The sequence below is a fragment of the Cnephaeus nilssonii genome, assembly GCF_951640355.1.
Source record: "Cnephaeus nilssonii genome assembly, chromosome: 22".
NCBI lineage: Eukaryota > Metazoa > Chordata > Mammalia > Chiroptera > Vespertilionidae > Cnephaeus > Cnephaeus nilssonii.
The window spans coordinates 28,151,689-28,176,528 of record NC_137093.1 but is presented as its reverse complement, the minus strand read 5'-3'; the positions used below and the strand labels follow the sequence as shown (position 1 = coordinate 28,176,528).

General features: G+C 68.7%; 1 protein-coding gene across 1 annotated transcript in view; it reads left to right on the top strand.

Moving 5' to 3' along the window:
• Window positions 1-24,840, top strand: part of NCOR2 (nuclear receptor corepressor 2) — a 71,780-nt gene that overhangs the window by 35,055 nt on the left and 11,885 nt on the right. The window contains 20 exon segments of the mRNA XM_079762632.1: window positions 2-35; window positions 2,908-2,958; window positions 3,657-4,287; window positions 10,657-10,777; window positions 11,669-11,840; window positions 12,878-13,039; window positions 13,945-14,066; window positions 14,696-14,798; window positions 15,002-15,106; window positions 15,296-15,399; window positions 15,985-16,135; window positions 18,128-18,259; window positions 18,564-18,650; window positions 19,361-19,632; window positions 20,192-20,546; window positions 21,838-22,059; window positions 22,978-23,232; window positions 24,044-24,193; window positions 24,308-24,451; window positions 24,529-24,733. Coding sequence (XP_079618758.1) covers window positions 2-35; window positions 2,908-2,958; window positions 3,657-4,287; window positions 10,657-10,777; window positions 11,669-11,840; window positions 12,878-13,039; window positions 13,945-14,066; window positions 14,696-14,798; window positions 15,002-15,106; window positions 15,296-15,399; window positions 15,985-16,135; window positions 18,128-18,259; window positions 18,564-18,650; window positions 19,361-19,632; window positions 20,192-20,546; window positions 21,838-22,059; window positions 22,978-23,232; window positions 24,044-24,193; window positions 24,308-24,451; window positions 24,529-24,733 — 3,578 coding nt within the window.

Here is a 24,840-nt window from a genome sequence, read left to right as displayed (position 1 = left end):
GGGGAACGAGGAGGAAATGGCGGAGGAGGCCGAAGGTGAGGGGGGTCGGTGGGAAGTGACCTTTCCAGAAATGTCGGTCCTTCGGAGCGGCCTGGACGCCCCAGAGGGGAGAGCGTGGTGGTGACAGGATGGTGGTGATGGAGATGGTGGTGAAATGATGGTGAAGAGGTTGGTGGTGGTGATGGTGATGGTGGTGAAATGATGGTGGAGAGGTGGTGGTGATGGTGGTGATAAGTATGGAGATAAGGATGGTGGTGACAATGGTGATGGTGGTGATAAGGTTGATGGTGATAAGGATGGTGATAAGGATAATGGTGGTGGTGGTGATAAATATGATGGTGATAAGGATGGTGATGGTGGTAGTGATGGTGGTGGTGGTGGTGATGGTGGTGGTGGTGATAAATATGGTGATGGTGATAAGGATGGTGATGGTGGTAGTGATGGTGGTGGTGGTGGTGGTGATAAGGATGGTGATAAGGATGGTGGTGGTGGTGATGGTGGTGGTGGTGGTGATGATGGTGATAAGGATAACGGTGATGGTGGTGATGGTGATGGTGGTGGTGGTGGTGGTGGTGATGGTGATAAGGATGGTGATAAGGATGACGGTGGTGGTGGTGGTGGTGGTGATGGTGATAAGGATGGTGATAAGGATGATGGTGATGGTGGTGGTGGTGGTGGTGATGGTGATGGTGATAAGGATGGTGATAAGGATGGTGATAAGGATGACGGTGGTGGTGGTGGTGGTGATGGTGATGGTGGTGGTGGTGATGATGGTGGTGATGGTGGTGATGGTGATGGTGGTGGTGATGGTGGTGGTGGTGGCAAACAGCAGCGTCACGGAGGCTCTGGGGCTGCTGGCATGTCCGTCCCGCCCTGCTGACCCCTGTGAGGACTCGGCACAGCCCTGGTGGCACCTGCTGTCCTGCCATCTCATCCGCTGTCACATTTTAGAAAAAAGTTTTATTTTTTGAAAATAGTGTTTTGGCCTGAACTGTGGACAAGTTGAGCCGGTCTGTTGGTCGATCAGTATTTCAACAGTGAAACCATCACACTGCCTCCCGCCCCCAGGGGGCCGTCTGGGGGACACATCACACGGCCGCTCCGTGTGGGGCCTGAGGCGCGGGCAGCGCCGTGTCCCACTCAGCACCCCGGTGCCCGCAGCGGGTGCCCGCCCCGTCCTCGGGGAACCCTCCCCCGCGAGTGCCGCTCCGGGGACAGTGAGGACCGGCCCCCCGGTGCCCGGAGGAGGGTTCAAACCACAGCAGAGAGGTCGCCCCTCGCCCTGGGCTCCGCGGTGCGACCCGTGACTGCAGAGCCGGGCGTTGCCCCGCTGCCCGCTGCAGGCCTCGTGCCCCTGCTCACGAATTAGCCTGCCTTGGCCCCCTCCCCGTCCCCCTGGGCCGATACCCCGTCCCCGTGGCATGGAGGTAGACCCGCCCCTGCTGAGCTGAACGCCTGCCTCTGTCTGTCATCTCCCCGCCCAAAGCTGCCCCTCACGTTCTTGGTGAGGTCGCCTCTCTCCTCCTGCCCCCGCCGGGGGTCCTGCCTCTCGCTCCTCTCCGCCTGTCCCTGCATTTACGCCCCCACGCTCCTGCCACGCGGCCAAGGAAGGCGTGCGTCCCCTCCCGGCTCTGTAAGCCGGGCCCCCCCACAAATGCAGGCTTTCCCGGCCCGAGGGGATGGCCCGAGCCCCCATCGTCCCCACAGCCCTAGGGAGCAGGTATTGTTATCGCCCTGTTTACAGATGGGGAAACTGAGGCACGGCGGCTCCCAAGGCCACACCGTCGGCCGGTGTGTGGACCAGGATCCCAACCTGGACCTGCCGGCTGAGAGCCACTTTTTTGGGGGGGCGGTGGAGTGGCCCGGCCGTCGGAGCCCACACCGCCCTCTGTTGCTCATGCCTGAGACCTGGCGTGGCCGAGGCTCTGCCTAGGTGCCCATGTTCTAGCCAAGTGGTCGGCAAACTCATTCGTCCACAGAGCCAAATACCAACAGCACAACGATTGAAATTTCTTCTGAGAGCCAAATTTTTTAAACTTAAACTTCTTCTAACGCCACTTCTTCAACATAGACTCGCCCAGGCCGTGGTGTTTTGTGGAAGAGCCCCACTCCAGGGGCCAAAGAGCCGCACGTGGCTCGCGAGCCGCGGTTTGCCGACCACGGTGCTAGACGGACAAACGGAGACCTGGGGGTTAGGACCCTCGTCCTTCGTCCGGTCGTGTGGAAGGGGCGGGAACCACGTTGTGGAGTCAGCAGGCAGGGGCGGGAGGCCCGGTGGTTAGGGACACAGGCTGCTGGGCCGGCCCACTCGTGCCCCCACGCACGCTGTGTGGCCTTGGGCAAGCGACTGACCCTCTCTGTGCCTCCATTTCCTCACCTGCAAGCGGGAGTGGTGACCGTCCCCAGCTCGCGGGTTCCGTGGGGCGTGTGTGTGTGTGTGTGTGTGTGTGTGTGTGTGTGTGTAGCAAGCCTGCGTCGCTGTCCCCAGGCTGAGTGACAGAAGGGGTGGCCCCCGCCCTGGGCCTTGTGGGAAGGCGAGCAGCGGAGAGGCCAGCGGTCAGTGACCGGGCTCAGCATCTGGGGGCAGAGGTCCCGGGAGAGCCAGGACCCACAGGAGGCCGGTGACCTGTCCGAGGCCACCCAGGACGGGCGGGACTCGCTCCTCGCCCTGTGGGGCCCCCTCATGGGCCCGGGGCGGCTGGTGCCCAGAGTCTGGGGGGGGGGGGAGGGGCGTTGGTTCAAGGACAAGGGCTGTCCGGACGGGGCAGGGGAGCGGCCAGTGGCGCCGCTGCCTGAGGCCCTCGGCCCTGCTCCCGCCCTGCCTCCCCCCACCCCCACCCTCCCCACCCTCCCCGCCTCCCCGCTGCGCCTACCCCGGCTCCTAACCCTTCTCTCACTTCCTTCCAGCCTCCCACGCCTCTGGGAGCGAGGTGCCCAGAGGGGAATGCGGCGGCCCAGGTACGAACGTGGCCGTCTGGCTGGGGGGCGGGGGGCACCCCGAGGTCCTCGTCCTCTGCCAGGGGCCCCACTCCTGCGAGCGTGCTTCTGCCTGTGAGCACCACTGTGTGCCGCCGCCCGCCCCCTCCCCGCGCTGTGTCTGTTCCCCGCGCTGTTCCCAGCCTCCCGCCTGCGGATGGGTGCGCTCGGCCCGGCCGTCTCGTTGGTGATTTCTCACGGTGTTTTCGTCCGTGACTCGTCCTCCCAGCAGCCGGGGTGGGTGTTTCAGGTCCCCCGCTTTGCAGAAGGTGGGGGACATGGCGACCCAGAGACGGGACAGGAGTGATTTTTTTTTAAGGCTTCAGAGCCAGGCCTGGAACTTGAGGTCCCCTTGCCCTTGTCTGCCGTGTCCCCAATCGGGTCGGCACCTCCTGTGCACCTGCTGGGTCCCAGGCCCCGGGAGACGGACGGGGTGCAGTAGGTGCGGCTGCCCCACACCCCAGGTCCTCGGAGTTCGTGGCTCCAGGTCACACGGCTGTGTCACCGTGACGGTGACGGTGACCGCAGCAAACAGCCGGCAGGGTGGATGCTAGACGCCTCCGGCCGTTGGCTGTCGGGGGATGGGGCCACGGGGGATGGGGCCACGGGGGGTGGGGCCACGGGGGATGGGGCCACGCACCCCGAGTCAGGACACGCTCACCCCTCTCCGTCTCCCGCAGCCGCCGTCAACAACAGCTCGGACACGGAGAGCATCCCCTCGCCCCACGCCGAGGCCGCCAAGGACACGGGGCCGAATGGACCCAAGCCCCCGCCCGCCCCGGGCACAGACGCACCGCCCGCCGAGCCACCCACCCCGCCGCCCGAGGACGCCCCAGCCCCCGCCGAGCCTGCCCCGGCCCCTGAAGCCGCCGGCCCACCTACACCCCCACCGGCACCCCCAGGGCCCGCGGCGCCCCCTCCTGTGGTCCCCAAGGAGGAGAAGGAGGAGGCCCCAGCCACAGAGGAGGGGGCGGAGCAGAAGCCTGCCGTGGCCCCGGAGCTGGCCCTGGCCGTGGCCGTGGCCGTGGGCAAGAAGGAGCCGCCGGACGAGGGGCCGCCTGCCCAGCCCATCAAGACTGAGTGCAAGGAGGAGGCCGTGGAGGAGGCGCCCGACAGAGCCAAGGGGAGCGCGGAGGCCGGCGCCGAGCCTGTGCCCGAGGGGACGGTCAAGGTGGAGAAGAAGGAGGGCGGTGGAGGCTCGGGGGGCAAAGCCCCTTCCACCAAGGGCTCAGGCGCCCCCCAGGACAGCGACTCCAGTGCCACCTGCAGCGCCGACGAGGTGGACGAGCCGGAGGGGGGCGACAAGAACAGGTGAGTGGACCAGCTGGGGGGCAGTTTATAGCTCTTCATTCTGCAGACACGTGTTGAGCGCCCCTGTATACCTGCAGACACTTGTTGAGCGCCAGCTGTATACCCGCATGCACTTGTTGAGACACCAGCTGTATACCTGCATGCACTTGTGAGCACTGCTTGTATACCTGTGTGCACTTTGTTGAGCACTGCTTGTATACCTACGTGGCCTTGTTGAGCGCCGCCTGTATACCTGCAGACACTTGTTGAGCGCCGCCTGTATACCTGCAGACACTTGTTGAGCGCCAGCTGTATACCCGCATGCACTTGTTGAGACACCAGCTGTATACCCGCATGCACTTGTTGAGCACTGCTTGTATACCTACGTGGCCTTGTTGAGCTCCGCCTGTGTAACTGCAGACACTTGTTGAGCGCCAGCTGTATACCAGGACAGCACAGGGCAATTCTGTGGCCGCCCTCAAGGAGCACGTGGCCTGGTCAGGGAGGCAGACACTGAGTGGAGTGCAGATGCAGGTGTTCCACGTGGGGAGAAGGCCGTGGGGGGGCCTTCCCCAGGAAGTGGCAGCTGAGCTGAGTCTGGGGCCCATGTTCCTCCCCTTTCTTTCTCCCCTCTGCTCTGCGCCAGGCGCGGGATGCCTCCACCCCCGGCCCCGGGAAAGCTGGATGTTAACCACGTCCTGCGCAGACGCCTGGGGACTGCGAGCAGAGGCTGCCCGCCTGCGCTGGGGCCGGTGGCGGGCGGCGGGGTGAGACCCGCCGGGCTCCCCTCCGGACAGCGGGAGGGGTTGTTTGCGGATGAGGCCGCGGGGCGTTTTTGTTGTGACTGGAAACCGCGCCGTCTTCTCTTTCTCTGCGCGCCCGTCGGAAAAGCGCCGGGCAGCGGGAGGCGGAAACTCTGACTTTCAAATCCGACGCGTTCCCTCGGAGCCGCTGCCTGTGCCCCGTGACTCACCTCGGGGCATGGCACCACGGCGAGTTCTGGAACGTTCCCTGGGAAAGCCGGGCTCGGTCAGTGTGCTCTGGGTCTCCGTAAGAGCACGTGCGCCGTGCTGGCCTCCGCACCCTGTGCCCCGGGTCCTCGGCACCACCAGCCTCTCCCCGTCGGCGGGCAAACAGCTGGTGGGCCCTTCCGTCCGCAGAGGCCTGGCCGCGGCTCCGAGGGTGCAGGCTGCCCGGGACCCTTGCCCCATCGATGCCGCTCGGAAAACAGTGCTCACGGCGGCTCAGCCTGCGGGGAGGGCGCCCGGCCACTCACTGTGCCTGGGAAGGGGTCAGGGCGGGCCCGGCCGGCGTGGCTCCGTGGTTGAGCGTCGAGGTCAGGGTTCGATTCCCGGTCAGGGCACAGGCCCGGGTTGCGGTCTGATCCCCAGTGGGGGGCGAGCAGGAGGCAGCCGGTCCATGACTCTCTCTCCTCATGGATGTTTCTCTCTCTCTCTCTCCCTCTCCCTTCCTCTCGGAAATCAATAAAAACATATTTTAAAAAATACAGATAAAAACACTCCCTGTCCCTGGAAGACGGATTTGAGGTTTTAAAAATAAACAGACGAACAAAAGGGTCAGGGTGGCGGCTCCCGCTGTCGTGCTGGCTGCGGGGATGGTCGTGGGAACGTGGCCCTGCTCTCCGCGGCGTGAGAGCCCATCAGCGGCCGCCTGGCGTCTGTGTTTGGGGTCCGCGTGGCCAGCCCCGGCGGGAGAGCAGGGAGGTTGGCCCAAGCACCCACAGCCCCCCGGGGCCCCGGGCCAGGCCTGAAGCCCCGCAGCCACCTCTCCGCCCCTCCCCCTCCGCAGCCACACCCGGGACGTGTCCTTCCCGCCCCCGCCGGCCTGGCGTCCGTCCGCCTTCCTGCCTGAACGGCCAGCATTCGATCCCCTGGGAGCGGAGCCCCGGGCGGCGCGTCAGGACACCTGGCGAGTCACGCCCTGAGTGACCCAGGCCGGTCCCCCGCCCTGGGGCTGGGGCTGGACCCCGGCCAGCCCGCTGACCTCTTCCCGCTGGCCTCCCGCCCGGCCCAGAGCTGCGTCAGTGCCGGCCTGGCATCGGGGCCGCCCGGAAGGGCCGGGTGGGTCCCCCCGGGCGACCCCGGGTCCTGGCCGCCTGCCCACCGCCCTCCTCCCCGCCGGGCAGCCCAGCGCTGGGAACGGGGTGTCCCGGACAGACACAGCGGCCCTGCCCCGGCCTCGTCCTGCCCCGCCCTCCGGCCCTGCCCGGCAGCTGCGCCGGGAGCCCGCCTGGCCCCGGACCAGGGGCCGCGGCGGTGCCTGCCGAGGCCTGAGCCCGCCCGCCTGTTCCCAGAGACGGTGCCTTCAGGAAGGCCTTCGCCTGGGACTCAGTTTTCCCATCTGTAGGGTGGGCGTGCGTGTCCCCACTGAGGGGTCGTTGTGGGGATACAGGACTCACTGGCCTGAAACCACCGGCCCGGTGCCGGGCCCCAGAGCCCCTCCCGCCCGGACCTCCAGAGAGGGAAGTAGGGGCGCCTTCCTCCAGGGACACAAAGGAGGGAGCGGGAGGGAGGGCCGTTCCGCGAGGAGGCCTCCTGGAGGCGGTGGGACGGAGTGGGGGGGGGGGTGAGGGGGGGGCCGCACGAGTGCCCAGCATCTTCCCGCCCCCTCCGCGGCTCAGGACCCCAGGGCCGTGGAGCAGAGCCGGCCCCCGGTTCTCAGGTGCCGCTCTCCGCAGCGAGAGGTCACCTGGCGTCGGGAGCCTCGTAAACGGAGAGCCCTGGGCCCAAGCCCCTGTCCTCACTGAGCCCCCTCCTCCCCCCTCTTCCTCCTCCCGCCTCCTCCACCACCCCCACCCCCCACCCCCGGCTCTGGGTGAGGCCTCCTGAGAGCGTCTGAGGGATGGTCCACTGCTCCCCGCCCCTCCCGTCGGCCCCCTGCCTGGGTGTGGAGCCGGGGATACCGAGGCAGGACCCAGGCCTAGTTCATTGAGAATCCGTGGTTTATGTGTTTTGTGAAAACTTACTTTGTATCTCTACAGAGTTATGTTTACACGGACAGGATTTTTTAAAATATATTTTTATTGATGTCAGAGGAAGGGGGTGGGGAGAGAGAGAGAGAGAAAGAAACATCAATGATGAGAGAGAATCATGGATCGGCTGCCTCCTGCACGCCCCCCACTGGGGATGGAGCCCACATCCCGGGCCTGTGCCCTTGACTGGGAATCGAACCCTGACCTCCTGGATCATAGGTCAATGCTCAACCACTGAGCCACGCCAGCTGGGCCAGATACATAATTTTAAGTTTTGTTTTTTTTTATATATATTTTATTGATTTTTTACAGAGAGGAAGAGAGAGGGATAGAGAGTTAGAAACATCGATGAGAGAGAAACATCGATCAGCTGCCTCTTGCACACCCCCCACTGGGGATGTGCTCGCAACCAAGGTACATGCCCTTGACCGGAATCGAACCTGGGACCCTTGAGTCCGCAGGCCGACGCTCTATCCACTGAGCCAAACCGGTTTCGGCTAATTTTAAGTTTTTAAAAAATATACATTTTATTAATTTTTTTACAGAGAGGAAAGGAGAGGGATAGAGAGTTAGAAACATCCATCAGCTGCCTCCTGCACACCCCCTACTGGGGATGTGCTCGCAACCAAGGTACATGCCCTTGACCGGAATCGAACCCGGGACCCTTCAGTCCGCAGGCCGACGCTCTATCCACTGGGCCACACCGGTCAGGGCCAGAATCTTTAAGTTGTAACTAAGACGTTATAAAGCGCGTAACACTGTTGCCTTATCGGCCTTAGAAGCAGCGGTTACGATGTACCTCGGGGTCTCCTCGTTGGCTTCCGCTAAGCGTCTCCTTCCTTGTCGCTTTGGTAACGGCCTTCCCGGGATGGAGCTCACACACCCTCCGTTTCAGCCCTCCACGCGCACTGTTCACTGGGTTTTAGAACAGTCACGGCTGGGCAGCCGGCACCACCGTGCCATTCCAGAACATGTTCATTCGCCCTCGCCCCCCGGCCCCCCAAAACAGCAGCCTCCTACCCCTGAGTCGCTCTGCAGCCGCCCCCGCCCCACCCCCGCCCCTGGCCACCACCTACTCTCCCCGTCCCCGTGGCGTTGCCTCTTGGGCATTTCTTGTAAACGGGGCACGCGGGCCGGGGCCTCGGTGTCTGCCTGCTCTCGCCCCGCACCGTTTTCGACGTTCACCCGGGTTGTGGGTGACGCGGCGCTCCGGTCCTTTTTTGTGGCTGAGGACGGTTCCCCTCGGCACAGGCCGCGTTCTGTCGCTCCGTGCGTCCGTCTCGGAGCCCGGGGGTCGTTGGCATCTTGCGGGGACCCTGGTGGGTGCTGCCGCCGTGTGTGCTTTCACGAGCCCGCGTCTGCGGACATGGGGTGGGGGGTCTCCGTTCTCTGGGGCGCGCGCCCCGCCGTGGAATCGCCGGTGCAGAGGGGTGTTTTCCAGGGCGGCTGCGGTGTATTTGTTTGGAGCTGTGGGCAGACAGATGCGAGTGGTCTCGTTTGTTATTGCTTTTTAAATCCTCACCCGAGGATAGATTTTCCCATGGATTTTTAGAGAGAGTGGGAGAGAGAGGGAGAGGCAGAGAGAAACATCGACGTGAGAGAGACACATCGATGGGTTGCCTCCTGCACGAGCCCCGACCAGGGCCCCGGGCCAGGGGGGAGCCTGCAACCGAGGTATATGCCCTTGACCGGACTCGAACCCGGGACCCTTGGGTCTGCAGGCGGAGGCTCTATCCATTGAGCCACACCGGCCAGGGCCATATGCAAGCTGTTTTAAATGGAGGCTAGAAAGTAAGCTAGGGCGGCTGGGGTGGGGGCAGTGGAGGTTGAGGGGGGTGGGTGCCCGGGTGCGGGACGGTGTGGGTGCTTGAACCAGGTTGGGGTGCCAGCCTGAGAGACACAGGTGAGCCGGGCCTGAGCCTGAGTCCCGGGGCGCCAGGCAGGACGGCAGCTGGAGGAGAGGCCTGGGGCGGGGGGAAGGGGGGGTTCCGGGAGTGTGAGCAGGATGGGAGGGGTCAGGGGAGGTGAGGACAGAGGCCGGGGAGCCCAGCGGGGGTACCGTGCAGGCGCCGAGCGTGGCAAAGTCAGCGTGACCTTCCCCGCCCCCCCCCCCCCCCCCCCCCCCCGGCGCCGTGAGCAGCGTCACGTCCCTGCTCAGCCAGGCGTGTGGCAGATGTGGGCGGAGGCGGTGCCCTCAGGACCGGCTGTCACCACCGGGTCCCCCCACCCCGTGGTCCCCCTGCCGCAGCGGGACCCGGGCCGCGTGTCCTGTGTCTGCCCGGCTCCATCTGCCCTCTGCGGGCGCCCGGCTCTGCTTGCTGGGCACGGGCGTGACCTGGTTGTCCCAGATCTTACCTCCAAGTCCGCGGCGTGGCCTACATTCCGTGCGGGACAGACACAGTGTGGGCACAGCGCGCAGTAGGGGCCTTGCTGACGGCACCCCCCCCCCCCCGGTTTTGGGGAGCGGCCTTGGTGTTGCCATCTGGCTGACTCCCAGCCCCGGCCGATGCCCTTGTGTGCTGTTTGGTCACCGGCCCCTCGGGCGCCCTGCAGGCAGACCCCGGAGTGTGGGTCTCCTCCGTGCACCCCGAGCCTGGGGCCGGCCAGCTGGGCAGGTCGCCTGGCGAGTGGAGCCGGGCCGGAACCCGCAGCCCCACTGGGCAGGCGAGGGAGCCAGGCGGGACCGCGACAGGGAGCTGGGCCCACGCTCACGTCCTGGGATTCCGTGAAGGGTCCCCCCTGAAGGCGGCGGCCGGTGAGCAGCTGGGAGCCCCCAGGGCGGCTCTGCCCTGTGCGGCACGTGTCGGCCCGCGTGCGCCCGCAGGTGCGGTGTGGCTCTGCGTGTCCGTCAGACGGGCGTGACCTCGCCGGCTCAGGGCGCCGGGCGGACGGTGTGCCCGGAGTTCTCGGCCCTTGGCCTCTCGCTTCGCCATCCCTGGTGTGCGAGAGACCCTGTTAGGGGGACGTTCTGGTGAAACGGGGGGCGGGGGGGGCTCCCGGCTCCTGTCCCCAGGAGGCAGGGTCCCCTCGGCTCCGTGCCCAGGCCCTGAGCCCTCCGGTGTGGGGTGCACGGTCTGCCCCACCCTCAGCTCACGGGGCCTCGGCCGCCGGCTCCCTCGGCTCTGAAGGGCCTGCGTGCCGTGGGCTCGGGGTCGGGGCTCTGACGGGACTTCCCCAGCCTGGGGCTGCCGGGGGGCATGTCGGACCCCGACCTGGGCCTCGGGCTGGGGTTGGAGGGGCTCGGGGCCCCCTCGGGGTCCTGCGTGCACCCGAGGAGGTCGGGCGGCGCCCCCACGCCCACACCCAGGACCGGGCTGGTCTCGGCGACTGGGACCCGGCGTCCCCGCCCCTCCCCTGGCCCAGGGCTGAGGCCCTGCATGACGCTTGTCCCCCCTCAGGCTGCTGTCGCCGCGCCCCAGCCTCCTCACCCCGACGGGTGACTCCAGGGCGCACGCCTCGCCCCAGAAGCCGCTGGACCTGAAGCAGCTGAAGCAGCGCGCGGCCGCCATCCCCCCCATTGTAAGTGCGGCCCCTCCCGCGCCGCCAGCCCGCAGCCCGCCCGCCTGGCCGGCTTCCTGGGCGGGAGACCATCGGCCAAGTGCAGGCCCGGCCGCGCACCTGCGGCCCCCGCCTCCCGCTCCTCTTCCTGGAGAAATCCCCGTGGAGAGGAGGCGGGAGACGCTTGGGTGGGGCTCCGGGACCCGGGGGCTGGCTGAGGGCTCCTCCCCGTCCTCCCACCCATTCCCTCCGAGGCTCCCCCTCCAGCCCCGCCTCCCGCTGAGGGTCCCAGCGCCGGGCACCAGGCCATGGGACGGCAGGACGCCCCTCCCCTCCCAGCTGTCCCAGCCCCTGGAGAGAAGGGTGGGGACCCTCCAGCTGTGAACATGGGGTCCCTTGGGAAAGGCTGGCCCCTGGTGGATTCCCCAGGCCCAGCGGAGCCCCTTCCCCTGGTGGCCCGGCCTCTGCAGGGGTGACCCCTCCCCGGGGTGGCCTGGCCTGTACAGGGGTGACCCCTCCCCGGGGTGGCCCGGCCTATGCAGGGGTGACCCCTCCCCGGGGTGGCCCGGCTCCCCAGTCGCAGTCGAGCTCTGGGCCGAGGACTCCAAGCTGCCCGAGTCTTTCCGGTGCGGGCACGGGGCCTGCTGACTGCACCGCCCGCCCCAGCCTGGGCACAGCCTTGCTTGCGGTCCCCATCGCTCTGACACCCAGAGCCCTGGCGTTGGGCCGGGCGGGAGGGTTGGTGCCAGGCAGCTGGCTTTGCCTGGAGACCTGCCCTCCTGACCCTCCAGGTCTGTGCCCGGGCGTGCCGCGGCCTCTTCTGGCCTGCGCCGGCTGGCCACACAGGGGCACCCGGGAGACTCTCCCTGCTCTGTGCCCAGGAAGATGCCCACCTCTTGCTGCCGCCCTCAGCAGGTCACCAAAGCCCACGAGCCCGCCCGGGAGGACCCAGCGCCCGCGAAGCCGGCTCCCCCCGCCCAGCCGCCGCCGCAGCACCTGCAGCCCGAGAGCAGCGCCCCCCAGCAGCCCGGCAGCAGCCCTCGGGGCAAGAGCAGGAGCCCCATCCCGCCGGCCGAGAAGGAGGGTCAGTGCGCCTGGGGGCTGAGGGGCACGGGGGGGGGGGGGGGAGGGGCGACGGGCAGGGAAAGGGGGCATTTGTGTGCCTGGAGCAGCTTTGCAAACGCCCCAATCTGTAGCGGCAGAGCGGGCCGAGCGAAGGGGTGAAACAGCGGGTGAGGCAGCGGGGAGTGGTGGGGCCTGCGGCAGCTGAGACCTCACACTCTCTCCTGAGTGCCCCCCCTGCCGCGGGGCTGGAGGTCAAGGGGTCAAATCCCGGCTCGGCCAAATATTTGCTGGTGACCTTCAATAAGCCCACGGTTGGGACTGTGCTTCCCCCTCCCCCTCCCCCCACCCCTCCCCGTGCAACCTGGCGACAGCCCCTTCCTCACACGCTCACGCTGGTGAAACCGCAGCGACCGGCAGGCTGGGCTGTGGTGCGATGCCCGGACGCCCGGCCCCTCCTTAGCCATGCCTTGGCCACGCCACTGCACATACACACACACACACGCACACGCACACGCACACGCACACGCACACGCACGCAGCTGACCACCGTCCGCGTTCGCCGCGGTCAGCTGGCGTCTTCCGGAAAGGTCCGGAGAGTAAATATTTCAGGCTCTGCGGGCCAGACTGTCTGTGTCGCAACAGCTCGGGGATAAACACGTGGCGGACGTGACCCAGCTCCCGTGCAGGCGGGTGTGAGCGTCAGGCGCAGGTCCCCGGGCCGCCGCCGGCCGCCCCCTGCCCTGGAGGTGTGCCCCGGCCTCCTGCTTGCCTGGGACCCCGAGGTTCCCTGGGATCCCGGGGGCCCCCCAGGACCCGCAGCCTGGCCCCGGGACACACCCCTGTGCTGAGCGGCGTGTCCCCGGGCTCGGAGCAGCCCCGGCCCGCAGACTGGGGGAGTATCCATCGTAGATGCCCCCTTACCATGTGGCCGGGACCCCGCCCCCGCCCAGGTCTGCACTGTGGGCTCGGCGAGGGTCACCCCTGAGTGGGGGCGGCTGTGGCCCTGGGTCCCCGGGGGCTGGCCGAGCGCCGCTGACCGCCCCCCTCCCCCCACAGAGAAGCCCGTGTTCTTCCCGGCCTTCGCGGCCGAGGGCCAGAAGCTGCCCGCTGAGCCCCCGTGCTGGACGCCCGGCCTGCCCTTCCCCGTGCCCCCTCGCGAGGTGATCAAGGCCTCCCCGCACGCCCCGGACCCCTCGGCCTTCTCCTACGCCCCGCCCGGTGAGTAGCCACCACGCCGGGTCGGCCCGGGCGTCCCTGGGCACCGGCTGTTCGCACGGGCTCGCGCTTGGTGCAGAAGGACCTGGGTTGGATGGGGACCTGTGGCCGCTGGAGAAATCTGCAGGATTGGGGCTGAACTAGCTGGTGATAGGGAGCCATAGACGGTGCTTGAGCTGGAGCATGGGTGGCTGGAGGGGAAGTCCTGGGAGGGAGAGAGGGAGGAGGAGGGCTGCTTTGGTTCGCAGAAACAGCCAGCCTGGGTTTGAGGTTCTTTTGGGGCCCCCAGTCCTGCTGGGCCCCACCGGCAGCTGAGGCGGGAGGTCCGCGCTAAACAGAACGGACCCTGAAGGACGAGTGGGCCAGATGACCAAGGAGAACAACGAGGAAGGGCGGTCCCGGTAGCGGGAACAGCATGTGCAAAGGCCCAGAGGCAGTGCAGGGCAGACTAAGCTTGAGACAGGGAATCAGGCTGCCGTGGGGGGAGCGGGGTGCCCCGTGAGCCCGGGGAGGCGGCCGGCCCCAGGTCGAGGGGCCGCGGAAGCCGTGCCGGAGGCGAAGGCTCTGTCCTGGGGGCCGTGGGAGCCACAGCAGGTGCTCAGCAGGGGCGGGTAGGAGCCAGCGGACTTTGTACCAAGACCCCTCTGGTTCCCGTGAGGGGAACGGACCCTCAGAGGGTCCAGGGGAAGTGGGGGACCCGTGACGGGGTCTGGGCCGGCGTCGAGGTGCTGGGTGGATCCCAGCTTTCCCGGGGGGGGGGCGTGTCTGAACCGAGGACACAGCCGGCTCCTGAGGGCACGTGGACGGTCACCGGCCTGGTGGACAGGGCAGAGGGGCGGGGAGTCTGAGTCTGTCCGCGGGGCCCGGCCACGCGGGGGCCCTGTGACGGACGGACGTGTGCCCTGCAGGTCACCCGCTGTCCCTGGGCCTGCATGACAGCGCCCGGCCCGTCCTGCCGCGCCCGCCCACCATCTCCAACCCTCCGCCTCTCATCTCCTCCACCAAGCACCCCGGCGTCCTGGACAGGCAGGTGGGTGCCTCCCGGGCGAGGCCTGGTGCCCCAAGAACAGGCCTTCCAGGATGGGGGGGGGCTCGGTGGTGCCCCCTGTGGACTGGGCCCCGGGGCCCCGGGATGTCTGGATGGGGGCCGGGTCGTCTCTGTTCCTGGCTGAGCTGGCTCCGACCGGCTGGAGCCTGCCCGGCCCTCAGCGGTCACTCCCGGAGGGCAGCACGTGCTCTGCACCCAGACCGTGTCCCGCGGCAAGTTCCTCGGCCTCTCGGGCCTCGGTTTCCCCTCTGGAAGGGAAGGTCGAATGCGCTAGACACGCAGCGACTGTCTGCCTTCCCCTCCCCGACCTGCCCCCTGTGCAGCGCAGGGTCAGGGGTCAAGGCATCGGCGTGGCCCCCGGGCCGTGTGCCATTCCCTTTAAGCCGCGCCGGGTCGCGAGGGCCACGTCGCGGGCGAGGGGACCGAGTCTCAGGAGAGGCCGTGGCTTGTGCCCTGGGGCTGCTCGCTGGGGCGTCGGGGCCGGGACGCGAGCCCCAGGCCTCTCGGGGCTCTGGGATCCTGAGGTCCCCCCTCGGGCCCTCGTCAAAGGGGGTGTCCGGGAGCTCTGGCTGGGCGGGGGCCCTGTGACCCCATGACCTCTGTCCCCACAGGGACTGTCGGTGCAGCTGCACATCCCGTACTCGGAGCACGCCAAGGTCCCCGTGGGCCCCCTCGCCATGGGGCTGGCCCCCGCCATGGACCCCAAGAAGCTGGGTAAGGATCGGGCCTCGCCATCCGAGGGCCCACGCGTGGTCCAGCTGTCCCTGCGGGGGCTGGGGGGGCAGCGTGGCCCCTGGACTCCGGCCGGAACCTGGGGGTTGGCTCTGTATTTCCCTGTGGTGCTGGGCCCGGCCCAGGTCGGCCGGGAGGGGCCCTGTCCCGGAGGCACCGGGCTCACTGCTCTCGCCCGTCCCCAGCGCCCTTCAGCGGCGTGAAGCAGGAGCAGCTGTCCCCCCGGGGCCAGGCTGGGCCCCCGGAGAGCCTGGGGGTGCCCACGGCCCAGGAGACGTCCGTGCTGAGAGGTGAGGCCCTGCGGTGGGCGTGAGGCCCGGTCCGCCCTGTGTCCCGGCAGCTGCCCCCCCCCTCCCCGTCCTCAGAGGGCGGAGGCAGGAATGGGTGCTTCCCCCAGACCCAGCTGGGAGGGGAGGGTGGCTCTAGGGCCTGGGCTGGTCTCAGACACCCCTCAGCCCCGCGTGTCCCCCGTCTTCCAGGGACGACCCTGGGCTCGGTTCCGGGGGGGAGCATCAGCAAGGGCGTGCCCAGCGCCCGGGTGCCCGCCGAGAGCCCCATCAGCTACCGCGGCTCCATCACCCACGTGAGTGCGGGCGCAGCCGGGGGCCGGGCGGGACCCTGACCTCTGGCCCCTCGGCGTCCGTGGCTGCGTGGCGCCTGCCTCGGGGGCGGGGTGACATCCTGGGGTAGCAGCTCCTCCCCCGTCCGTCCCCCTGTGTCCTTGGTGCCCCGGGAGCCGGCCTGGCGGCAGAGGGACGCCAGCACGGCGCTAGACGGGCAGACGCTGAGCTGCGTCCGTCCCCGGGGCATCCTGGAGTCAGACAGGGCGGGGAGCCTGCCTGGGGCGAGTCGGCAGCGGGGACCTTTGGGGTCTGAGCCCGGCAGGGAACTCGGGAGCAGCACTCTGGGCCCAGGGAGCAGGTGTCAGAGGCTGAGCGGGCGGTGGGGTCGCGAGGGCCAGTGAGGCAGAGGGACTGCCCCGAGGTCACACCGCAGCTCGTCGGGGAAAACGGCCGTTTGGCGCCAGGAGCCGGGCTCCGGGTGCGTCGTCCGACCCCCACCCTCGTGTTCTCGGAGGTCGCCCGGGGCGGGTCCGCCGGCCGCAGGTGGGCGCGGGGGCGGACTTGGAGGGCCCGCGGGGACACGCGCTCGCCCCCTCCGCCCGCAGGGCACGCCAGCCGACGTCCTGTACAAGGGCACCATCACCCGGATCATCGGCGAGGACAGCCCGGGCCGCCTGGACCGCGGGCGGGAGGACGGCCTGCCCAAGGGCCACGTCATCTACGAGGGCAAGAAGGGCCACGTGCTGTCCTACGAGGGTGAGCCCCCCCGCGGCCGGGCCCGGGGGGCGGGGCTTCCCTCCCCACCACGGGCTCTGCTCGGGGGACGCGGAGGGGAGGGGACCCGTGGGGCTTGGTGTTCGGGGAGCCGACCCCGTGCGGGGCTGGGACCCCGCGTCTGGAGCCCCCTGGATGGCGCGCTCAGGCCGTGCGGACAGGAGGTCCCCTTGTTGATCCTGCGTCCGGGACCCTGCCCCCCCCCCCGCCCCCCCAGCCTGGCTCCTCCTCCTGGCCGCAGACCCTGGTGTTTCTGGAGCTGGTCAAGGCGGGGAGGGGCCGGGGGTGCCGAAAAGCAGGCTTGGGGCCCAAGGGCAGCCGGATGGGACACCGTGGGGGGCGCACGTGCCTCTTCCGCCCCGAGTGGCTGGTTCTCCTGTGACAGCGAGGAAACGGGGGTGCGCGACATGCAGGGGTCCTGGGGCCCCCCTCCTGGCCCCTCGAGAGAAAAGGAGGCCCAGGATCAGGGGAGGAGGGAGGCAGGGCTGGGGTGCCACCGGGAAGCACCGTCAGAGAGGTAGTGAGCTCCCCGTCCCGGCAGGTATGCAAGCCCAGGTCTTTACAGCGGAGGAAGCAGACTGGTAGTCAGCCTCGTGGGGAAACTGAGGCCTCCGCCTAGCACCGTGCGTGGCCAGAGTGGTGACGGCCACTGATCTGTACCCTGCCTTGTGCCCCAGGCCCCAGGCCCCTCGGCCCCTCAGCCCCCCGGCCCCTCGGCCCCTCTCCTTCCTGGCTCTGGTTCACAACCGAGGGACCCGCACGGGAGGAGTTAATAGGGAGGAGACGCTGGGGGAGAGTTTCCTGGCTGTGGGCACCCAGGGGTGGGGCGATGAAAGCTGCTAATGGGCACCCTCCTGGCGGCTGGCTGCTGCCCGGCCCTCCATGGCTCCTCAGGCGAGCGGGCGCCTTTTCCTCTCCATCCGCCCCCGCCTGTGCCCGCCGCCCCCCTCCCCCTCCCACATCCTGGTGCGGGGAGGTGGAGGCTCAGGTACAGGCCGCTCCGTGCTGCCAGCTGTGGAGGCGGCCTTGGGGACGGCGCCCGCCCGGCTGAGCGCCCTGGGGGATAGAGGGCTGATGGTCAGTTGGTCAGTCGAGGGGTGGTGGGCAGAGGGCACTGGGTGGCATGTCCCCTCGGGCCCCAGACCAGCCCTGAGCCTCTGTGGGGGGTTGATCATCTGTAAAATGGGCTTTTAACTCCTCACACACCTCCTGGGGCCAGCGGCTGAGGGCAGCTGCCAGTCCTGAGGCAGTAGGGAGTGGGGGGGGCTGTGGCGACGTGGACCGTGGACGCTGTCTCCTGGGGCACCTGCCTCCTGGGCCCCCAGCAGCTGATGGCCCCCCTCCCCCCCCGTACGAATGTGACTCCCAGCCAGACCTCCCGTCTCTCCGTGTGTCTGAAACCTCCCGGTGTTTGAACGCCGGCAGTTAACCCTGGAAACAAACGTGATAGCAGGCCCAGTGTGTCGGCTGGTCCCGGTTTGCAGGCTCCGCGTTAGCCAGTGCTTCAAGGATCCCGGGGGGGGGGGGTGGGGCGCGGCGGGGGCAGAGCCACCAAACCTGCACACACAGAGCCCCGCATCCACACACGCATGGTGTTGTGTGCCCTGTGTGTGCACACCAGGGCTCGTGTGTGTGTGTGCGTGTTCATGTCACAAGCCGTCGCTGTGTGCGGGCGTGTTTGTGCACAGACTCACGTGGCCGCCCGTGTGTGGTCGAGGGCACCCCGCTTACAGAAGAGCCTGGCAGGTCGGGGTTCGGGACCCCATCTGTGTCAGGCCCCGGGGAGGGCTGAGGGGCCGGTGCGGGGCGCCCTGTCCTGGCCCCCGGGCTGGATCGCGGGTCACGGACTCTGTCCGGGGGGCTCCTCGGGGCCAGCTCTTAGCCATGTGGTTGGGGGGCCTGCGGGTCCCGGGCCCGAGCACGCGATCGCCCCGCGGCGGGCCCCCCCCTCACCGCCGCGTGGCCTGTTCCCAGGTGGCATGTCCGTGTCCAAGGAGGACGGCAGGAGCAGCTCGGGACCCGCCCACGAGACGGCCGCGCCGAAGCGCACCTACGACATGATGGAGGGCCGCGTGGGCAGGGCGCTCACCTCGGCCAGCATCGAAGGTGGGGGTCCGGGGCCCGCTTCCCGCCGCCCGGAGCGAGCCTGTCTCTCGGCGCCCCCTGGAGGGAGCCGCTGGGGGGGCGCCCCGTGTACAGATGGGGACACGGAGGCCGGGTTTCCTGCGGCTCCTCTCTGGGCCCAGGGCCGGGGCGCCCGCTGGCTGGGTCCTAAGCCCCCACCGTCCTCACGGGGACTGCCGAGCGGCGGGGGGGGGGCCCTCTGGGCGGGGGCCGTAGACCCTGACCCCGTCGCTGCCCGAGGCTGCTCGGGGACCAGGTCACGAGGCCCTTGCCCTCGCCCTCCCAGGTCTCATGGGCCGCGCCATCCCCCCCGAGCGGCACAGCCCCCACCATCTGAAAGAACAGCACCACATCCGCGGCTCCATCACGCAAGGTACCCCCCCCCCCCGCCCCGCCGTGCCTCTCACGGCAGCTGCGGCGAGATTACAGCAAGGTGGGGGGGGAGGGGGTATCCGAGTGCCGCGGGAACCCAGACCCGGGGCAGGTGTTGGGAAGGCGTGCGGACACCTGTACGTGATGGGTACACGCTCCGGTCAGAAGGGGGGGTGTTTCTCATTTGCAAAGAGAGCCAAGTGCGACCCCCCCCCATTCTGTGGACACCGTTCATTGTGCACCTACTGTGCGCCTGACGCTGACCCCCACGCTGCCCGTACGCGCCTTGCGGGACGGTTTGGAGAAGGCGGCGCCGTGGGCGGGAGGCTGGGCGGTCAGGTACCTGGGCGCTCGGTCGGTCATGTGAGCGGCTGCTGCGAACCCCGGTGGACTCTCTCACTGGGGAGCGTCCCCCCACAGTGTGTCCGCATGCTCTGGGTAGCGATAAAGGCCGTGTTTACGAAGAGACGCTTCCTCCTCGACGCCGAGCCTTCCGCCGTGCACCTGTGGATACGCTTTCCGGGGGGCGCCCTGGGTCCTGTTTCACTGAAGGCTCGTCACGGGGGCCAGCGCCCCCTTTTGTAGGCGAGGACGTCGGGGCTCGGGGGGGTCAGGTCATGTGGTTCGAGCCCAGCGCCCGCGGGCGAGGAGGCCCGGAGAGGATGGGGGCCGGGGCCGGGGTGTGAGGTCTGCGCCGTCCCCCGTCTGCAGGGATCCCGCGGTCCTACGTGGAGGCCCAGGAGGATTACCTGCGCCGCGAGGCCAAGCTGCTGAAGCTGGAGGGCACGCCGCCGCCGCCCCGCGACCTGGCCCGCCCCCTGGAGGCGCTGGGCCCCCTGAAGCTGAAGCCGGGCCACGAGGGCATGGTGGCCACGGTGAAGGAGGCCGGGCGCTCCGTCCACGAAATCCCCCGCGAGGAGCTGCGGCGCACGCCCGAGCTGCCCCTGGCCCCGCGGCCGCTCAAGGAGGGCTCCATCACGCAGGTACCGCGCTGGGGGCCGCCGAGCCGGGGGCAGGCCAGCAGGGACGCCGGTCTGATGCTAGAACGTTCTCTAACACAAGGGCGTTGCCCCTCTCACGAGAGGAACGGAAACGTCCGTGCGCGGACTGCGAGCTGTGTGGCTTGCAGGCACCGGGCCGAGGACCCAGGTTCCGGAGCCGGGCGCGCAGGGCGGGTCCCCTCCCCGCGGCCGGCGGGTGGCCTGTTTCTTCAGCTGCTGCCCTGGCGGCGGGAGCGGGCCTCGCCCTGACCTCCGGCCGGAAGCCTCGGGGCGTGGGAGCGGAATCCGCCACCTCCTGGCTCGGCTGTGGATGTGCGGAGGGCACGGGAGGAAGGGTTCGCCCTCAGGGGTGCTGACCTCACTGCAGCCAACCCCCGGGGCCGGGAGGAGCAGGTCCCCCACTTGCTGACGCGCCCCCGGGTGGCTCTGGGGCCCGGGGCCCCCCAGTGTGGCCTGTGGCTCCCCGTGTTGTAGCTGAGCAGCCGAGGCTGAGCTTGTCGGTGGCGGGAGCTCACCCCCCTCCTCCCCCCCCGCCCCCCAGGGCACCCCGCTCAAGTACGACGCGGGCGCGGCCTCCTCGGGCGCCAAGAAGCACGACGTGCGCTCCATCATCGGCAGCCCCGGCCGCACCTTCCCGGCCGTGCACCCGCTGGACGTGATGGCCGACGCGCGGGCGCTGGAGCGCGCCTGCTACGAGGAGAGCCTCAAGGGCCGGCCGGGCGCGGGCAGCGGCTCGGGGGGCTCCATCACGCGGGGCGCCCCCGTCATCGTGCCCGAGCTGGGCAAGCCCCGCCAGAGCCCCCTCGCCTACGAGGACCACGCGGCCCCCTTCGCCGGCCCCCTCCCCCGCGGCTCGCCCGGGACCACGCGGGAGCCCACGCCACGCCTGCAGGAGGGTGCGTGGGGCAGGGGGTGACGGGGGGCGGGGGAAGAGACGGGGGTGGGGGGGCTCCCATCTCGGGAAACTGCCTCACTGCCCGCGCTCAGCTCAGGCCGGGCCCCAGGGGCACCCACCACGCCCATTCGCCTGCAGGCCGTGGGTTCTGCCGCAGATCTGGCTCAGGAACGCCCCCCCCCCCCGCGCCCCGCCCCCCCCATTTCCCGCCTGCTCCCCGACCCCTCCTGTCCTGCTGTAACCCGCTCCTCAGACGGCAGCCAGGTCCGCATTATGCCCCACCCCCTGCTGAAGTCCATCCGTCCGTCCGTCCGGGACCTCTCGCGCTCCCAGAGGGAAGCGGGCCTCGTCCGTCCCGGCCTCTGGCCTCAGGAGCCTGCCGGCTCGGCCCTCCCGCCCCCTGCCCTGCGCCAGACCCCTTTCCCGCCCGGGCTCGGCCAGACGGGCCCCCTCTGCTCCCAGGGCCTTTGCACGGGCTGCGCCCCCCCTTCGGGTCTTCACCCAGCTGGCTGCTTGTCCTCCCTCAGGTCTCCGTCCAAAGGCCAGCTCCTCAGGGCAGCTTCTTGCCCCTCGGGTCCCATCCGTCCCCATGTCACAGTCGTCTTCCGAGCGCCTGTCGCGCTGTGGTTCTTACGTGATGACTCGCTTGTCGTCCGTCTCCCGCGTTGATTGTCAGCCCCGTGGGGCGGGAGCTGTGTCCGGGTCGAGGTTCCCTGGCACAGCCCCAGCCTCAGGACAGGGCTGGCTGTCCCGGGCTCCCGGAGTGTTTTTGTTCGATGGGTTGAATGAATGAAACAAGGGAACAAACGCATGTTGATTCTTTTTTAAAAAAAAAACAAAAAACAAACAACCCAAAACATCCCGGCCGGCGTGGCTCCGTGATTGAGCACCAACCCATGAACTGGGAGGTCACGGTTCGATTCCTGGTCGGGGCACAGGCCTGGGTTGCTGGCTCGATCCCCAGTGTGGGGCGTGCAGGAGGCAGCCGATCCATGATGCTCTCTCATCATGGATGTTTCTCCCTCTCCCTTCCCCTCTAAAATCAGTCAAAACATATATTTTTTAAAAAGGACTAAAAAAACCCCCAAAAAACTAGAAGTAAATGAGTAAATGATCAAAACAAAACAAACAACTAAGAGGCAAATGAGTGGGTGAGTGAAGACACCTGGTCCTGGGGCCCCGGAGACACCCCTCCCCCCCCCCCCCCCATCGCTTCCCATGAGCACCAGCCTCGGGGCCGGGGACCGGGGTCACACGGCCTGACGCCATCCCCGTTCGATCTGGGTCCACAGGTAGCCACTCGTCCGGCAAGGCGTCCCAGGACCGGAAGCTGACGTCCACGCCCCGCGAGATCGCCAAGTCCCCGCACAGCGCCGTGCCCGAGCACCACCCCCACCCCCTGTCGCCCTACGAGCACCTCCTCCGGGGCGTGAGCGGGGTGGACCTGTACCGCGGCCACATCCCGCTGGCCTTCGACCCCACCTCCATCCCCCGCGGGATCCCCCTGGATGCAGGTGACTGTCCGGGGCGCACGGGCCCCGAAGCCGGGGGGAGGGGGGCCCGTTCGTGTCGCTCCTCGTTCATCAACGAGGCTCTGCTGTTTGGGGAAACTGAGGCTCGGAGCTGGGGAGGCCGGGCGGTGCCGCCGTGGGAATGGACTGGTTGGGATTTGTCTTCGGCGTCTGAGGGACAGGCGGGTCGAATGGGTCCCAGTGGTTTCTTTTCCCTGAAGACTGGTCAGCGCCTTTAAAATTGCAAACAGCCCTGGCCGGTGCGGCTCAGCGGATAGAGCGCCGGCCTGCGGACCGCAGGGTCCCGGGTCCGATTCCGGTCAAGGGCATGTGCCTTGGTTGCAGGCATATCCCCAGTAGGGGGTGTGCAGGAGGCAGCTGATCGATGCTTCTCAAAAAAAATAATAAATATTTTAAAATTGCAAACAGCCTTGGCTGGTGTTGCTCAGTGGATAGAGCCCCGGCCTGTGGACCGAAGGGTCACGGGTCCGATTCCGGTCAAGGGCACGTCCCTCGGCTACGGCCCAGGCCCTGGTCGGGGCTCGTGCAGGAGGCAACCCATCGATGTGCTTTTCTCACATCGATGTCTCTCTCCGTCTCTCCCTCTCCCTTCCACTCTCCCTAAAAATCCACGGAAAAACATCCTCGGGTGAGGATCCAAAAAACAAATCACAATCCACGTCGGGAAGCTTGCGTGGGCGTTCCCCAAATCCTTGGGCGCCCCCCTCGCTGTTTCGGTGACCCACGTTTCCAATGCCCTGTCGCTGGGAGCCCCCCACGTGTTTTGGGGAGCCACTGTCTCTCTCCGTAGAGGCCTTGGTTCTGACCTGGGGCGTTTGGGGCGACGCAGTCAGGGTGCGGGCGTGGGGGGCACGAGGACAGGTGGGGTGTCTGACCTCCGACCCCGTGACCCTCTCCCAGCAGCCGCTGCCTATTACCTGCCCCGGCACCTGGCCCCGAACCCCACGTACCCGCACCTGTACCCGCCCTACCTCATCCGCGGCTACCCCGAGACGGCGGCGCTGGAGAACCGGCAGACCATCATCAACGACTACATCACCTCCCAGCAGATGCACCACAACGCGGCCACCGCCATGGCCCAGCGCGCCGACATGCTGCGCGGCCTGGCGCCCCGCGAGTCCTCGCTGGCGCTCAACTACGCCGCCGGCCCGCGAGGTGGGTGGCGCCCGGGGCCCCGTGCAGGCCGGCGGGAGGGCTCCGGGCCCGTGGGAGGTGCCCGCCGTGTGGTCCCCGTGGAGGTCCGGGTGGGGCGGCCGCCTGGGGGCACACGCCGCCCCGGCTGGCGTCCGATCGCTGCAAGTATGGGGGGGGGCGGGGGGGGCGGGCCGGGCTGTGCGCGCTCCCCACGTGCGTGGTCCTGGGCGAGGCTGTCGGGGTTTCGGTCCCCTGACTCACGAGGGCCTGGGGCTGCGTGGCGTGCGCCCGGGAAGCCGTCCTCTGGGGGAGAAACTTCCGGAATGTTCTGGAATGCCCTAGTCCGGGTCCAGTTGGGAAAGCTGGTCACACGGGGTGTTTCAAAGGTGGGGATGGGCGCCCTGGCCGGTGTGGCTCGGTGGGTAGAGCGTCGTCCTGCGGACCGAGGGGTCCCGGGTTCGATTCCGGTCCAGGGCACGAACCCCCGTGGCAGGCCCCCCGGCCCAGGCCCCGGTCGGGTGCGTGCAGGAGGCAACCCATCGACGTGTCTCCTTACGGCGATGCCTCTCTCTCTCTTTCCCTCTCCCACTCGCTGTGAACCAGTGGGAAACACCCTCAGGGAGGGTTAAAATCGGCGAGGTGGGGGACACGAGAACTGAGGCTGGACGCAGCCGTGTGCCGGGCACACCGGGCCGACGGCCGGGCACGGACGCTGCCGGTTGGCTGCGATTGGCAGCAGCAGCCGGGAGGGCACCCGGGAGGGGCCCGGGGTGTGGTGTTCGGGGAGGGCGCGGCCCCTCCCCCGTGGCGACAGCCGCCTCCTCCCCCGCAGGCATCATCGACCTGTCCCAAGTGCCACACCTGCCCGTGCTGGTGCCCCCGACGCCGGGCACGGCCGCCACCGCCATGGACCGGCTGGCCTACATCCCCGCCGCGGCCCAGCACTTCAGCAGCCGGCTCAGCAGCTCCCCGCTGTCCCCAGGTAGCGCCTGCCCCGTCCTGGGTGGGGGAGCCAGCAGCTGGCTGGGCGCCCCCAGGCCAGCGTCTCGCCCTCTCTGTTCCACCCGGGACTGAGCCGCAGGTCTTTGGTTTCCAGGAGGCCCCGCCCACCTGACAAAACCCACCGCCACGTCCTCGGCCGAGCGGGACCGGGAGCGGGACCGGGAGCGGGAGCGGGAGCGGGAGAAGCCCGTCCTCACGGCCAGCGCGACGGTGGAGCACGCGCCCATCTGGAGGCCCGGTAGGCCCCAGGGACCCGCCCCGGCCCTGCCCGCGGGCCGCGAAGGCCGGCCCTGACCCACGGCCTGTCCCCGCCAGGTACCGAGCAGAGCGGCGGCGGCGGCAGCGGGGGTGGGGGCAGCAGCAGCAGCCGCCCCGCCTCCCACCCCCACCAGCACTCGCCCATCTCGCCCCGGACCCAGGACGCCGTCCAGCAGAGGCCCAGCGTGCTGCACAACACGAGCATGAAGGGCGTGGCCGCCTCCGTGGAGCACAGCACGCCCACGGTCCTGAGGTGGGCCAGGTTGGCACCGGGCGGGGCCGGCGGGCGGGCGGGCGGCTGAGGGACAGTCACGTGGGTGGACTGTGGGTTGGAGACAGACGGGTGCTGATGGTGGGGAGGCAGGTGGG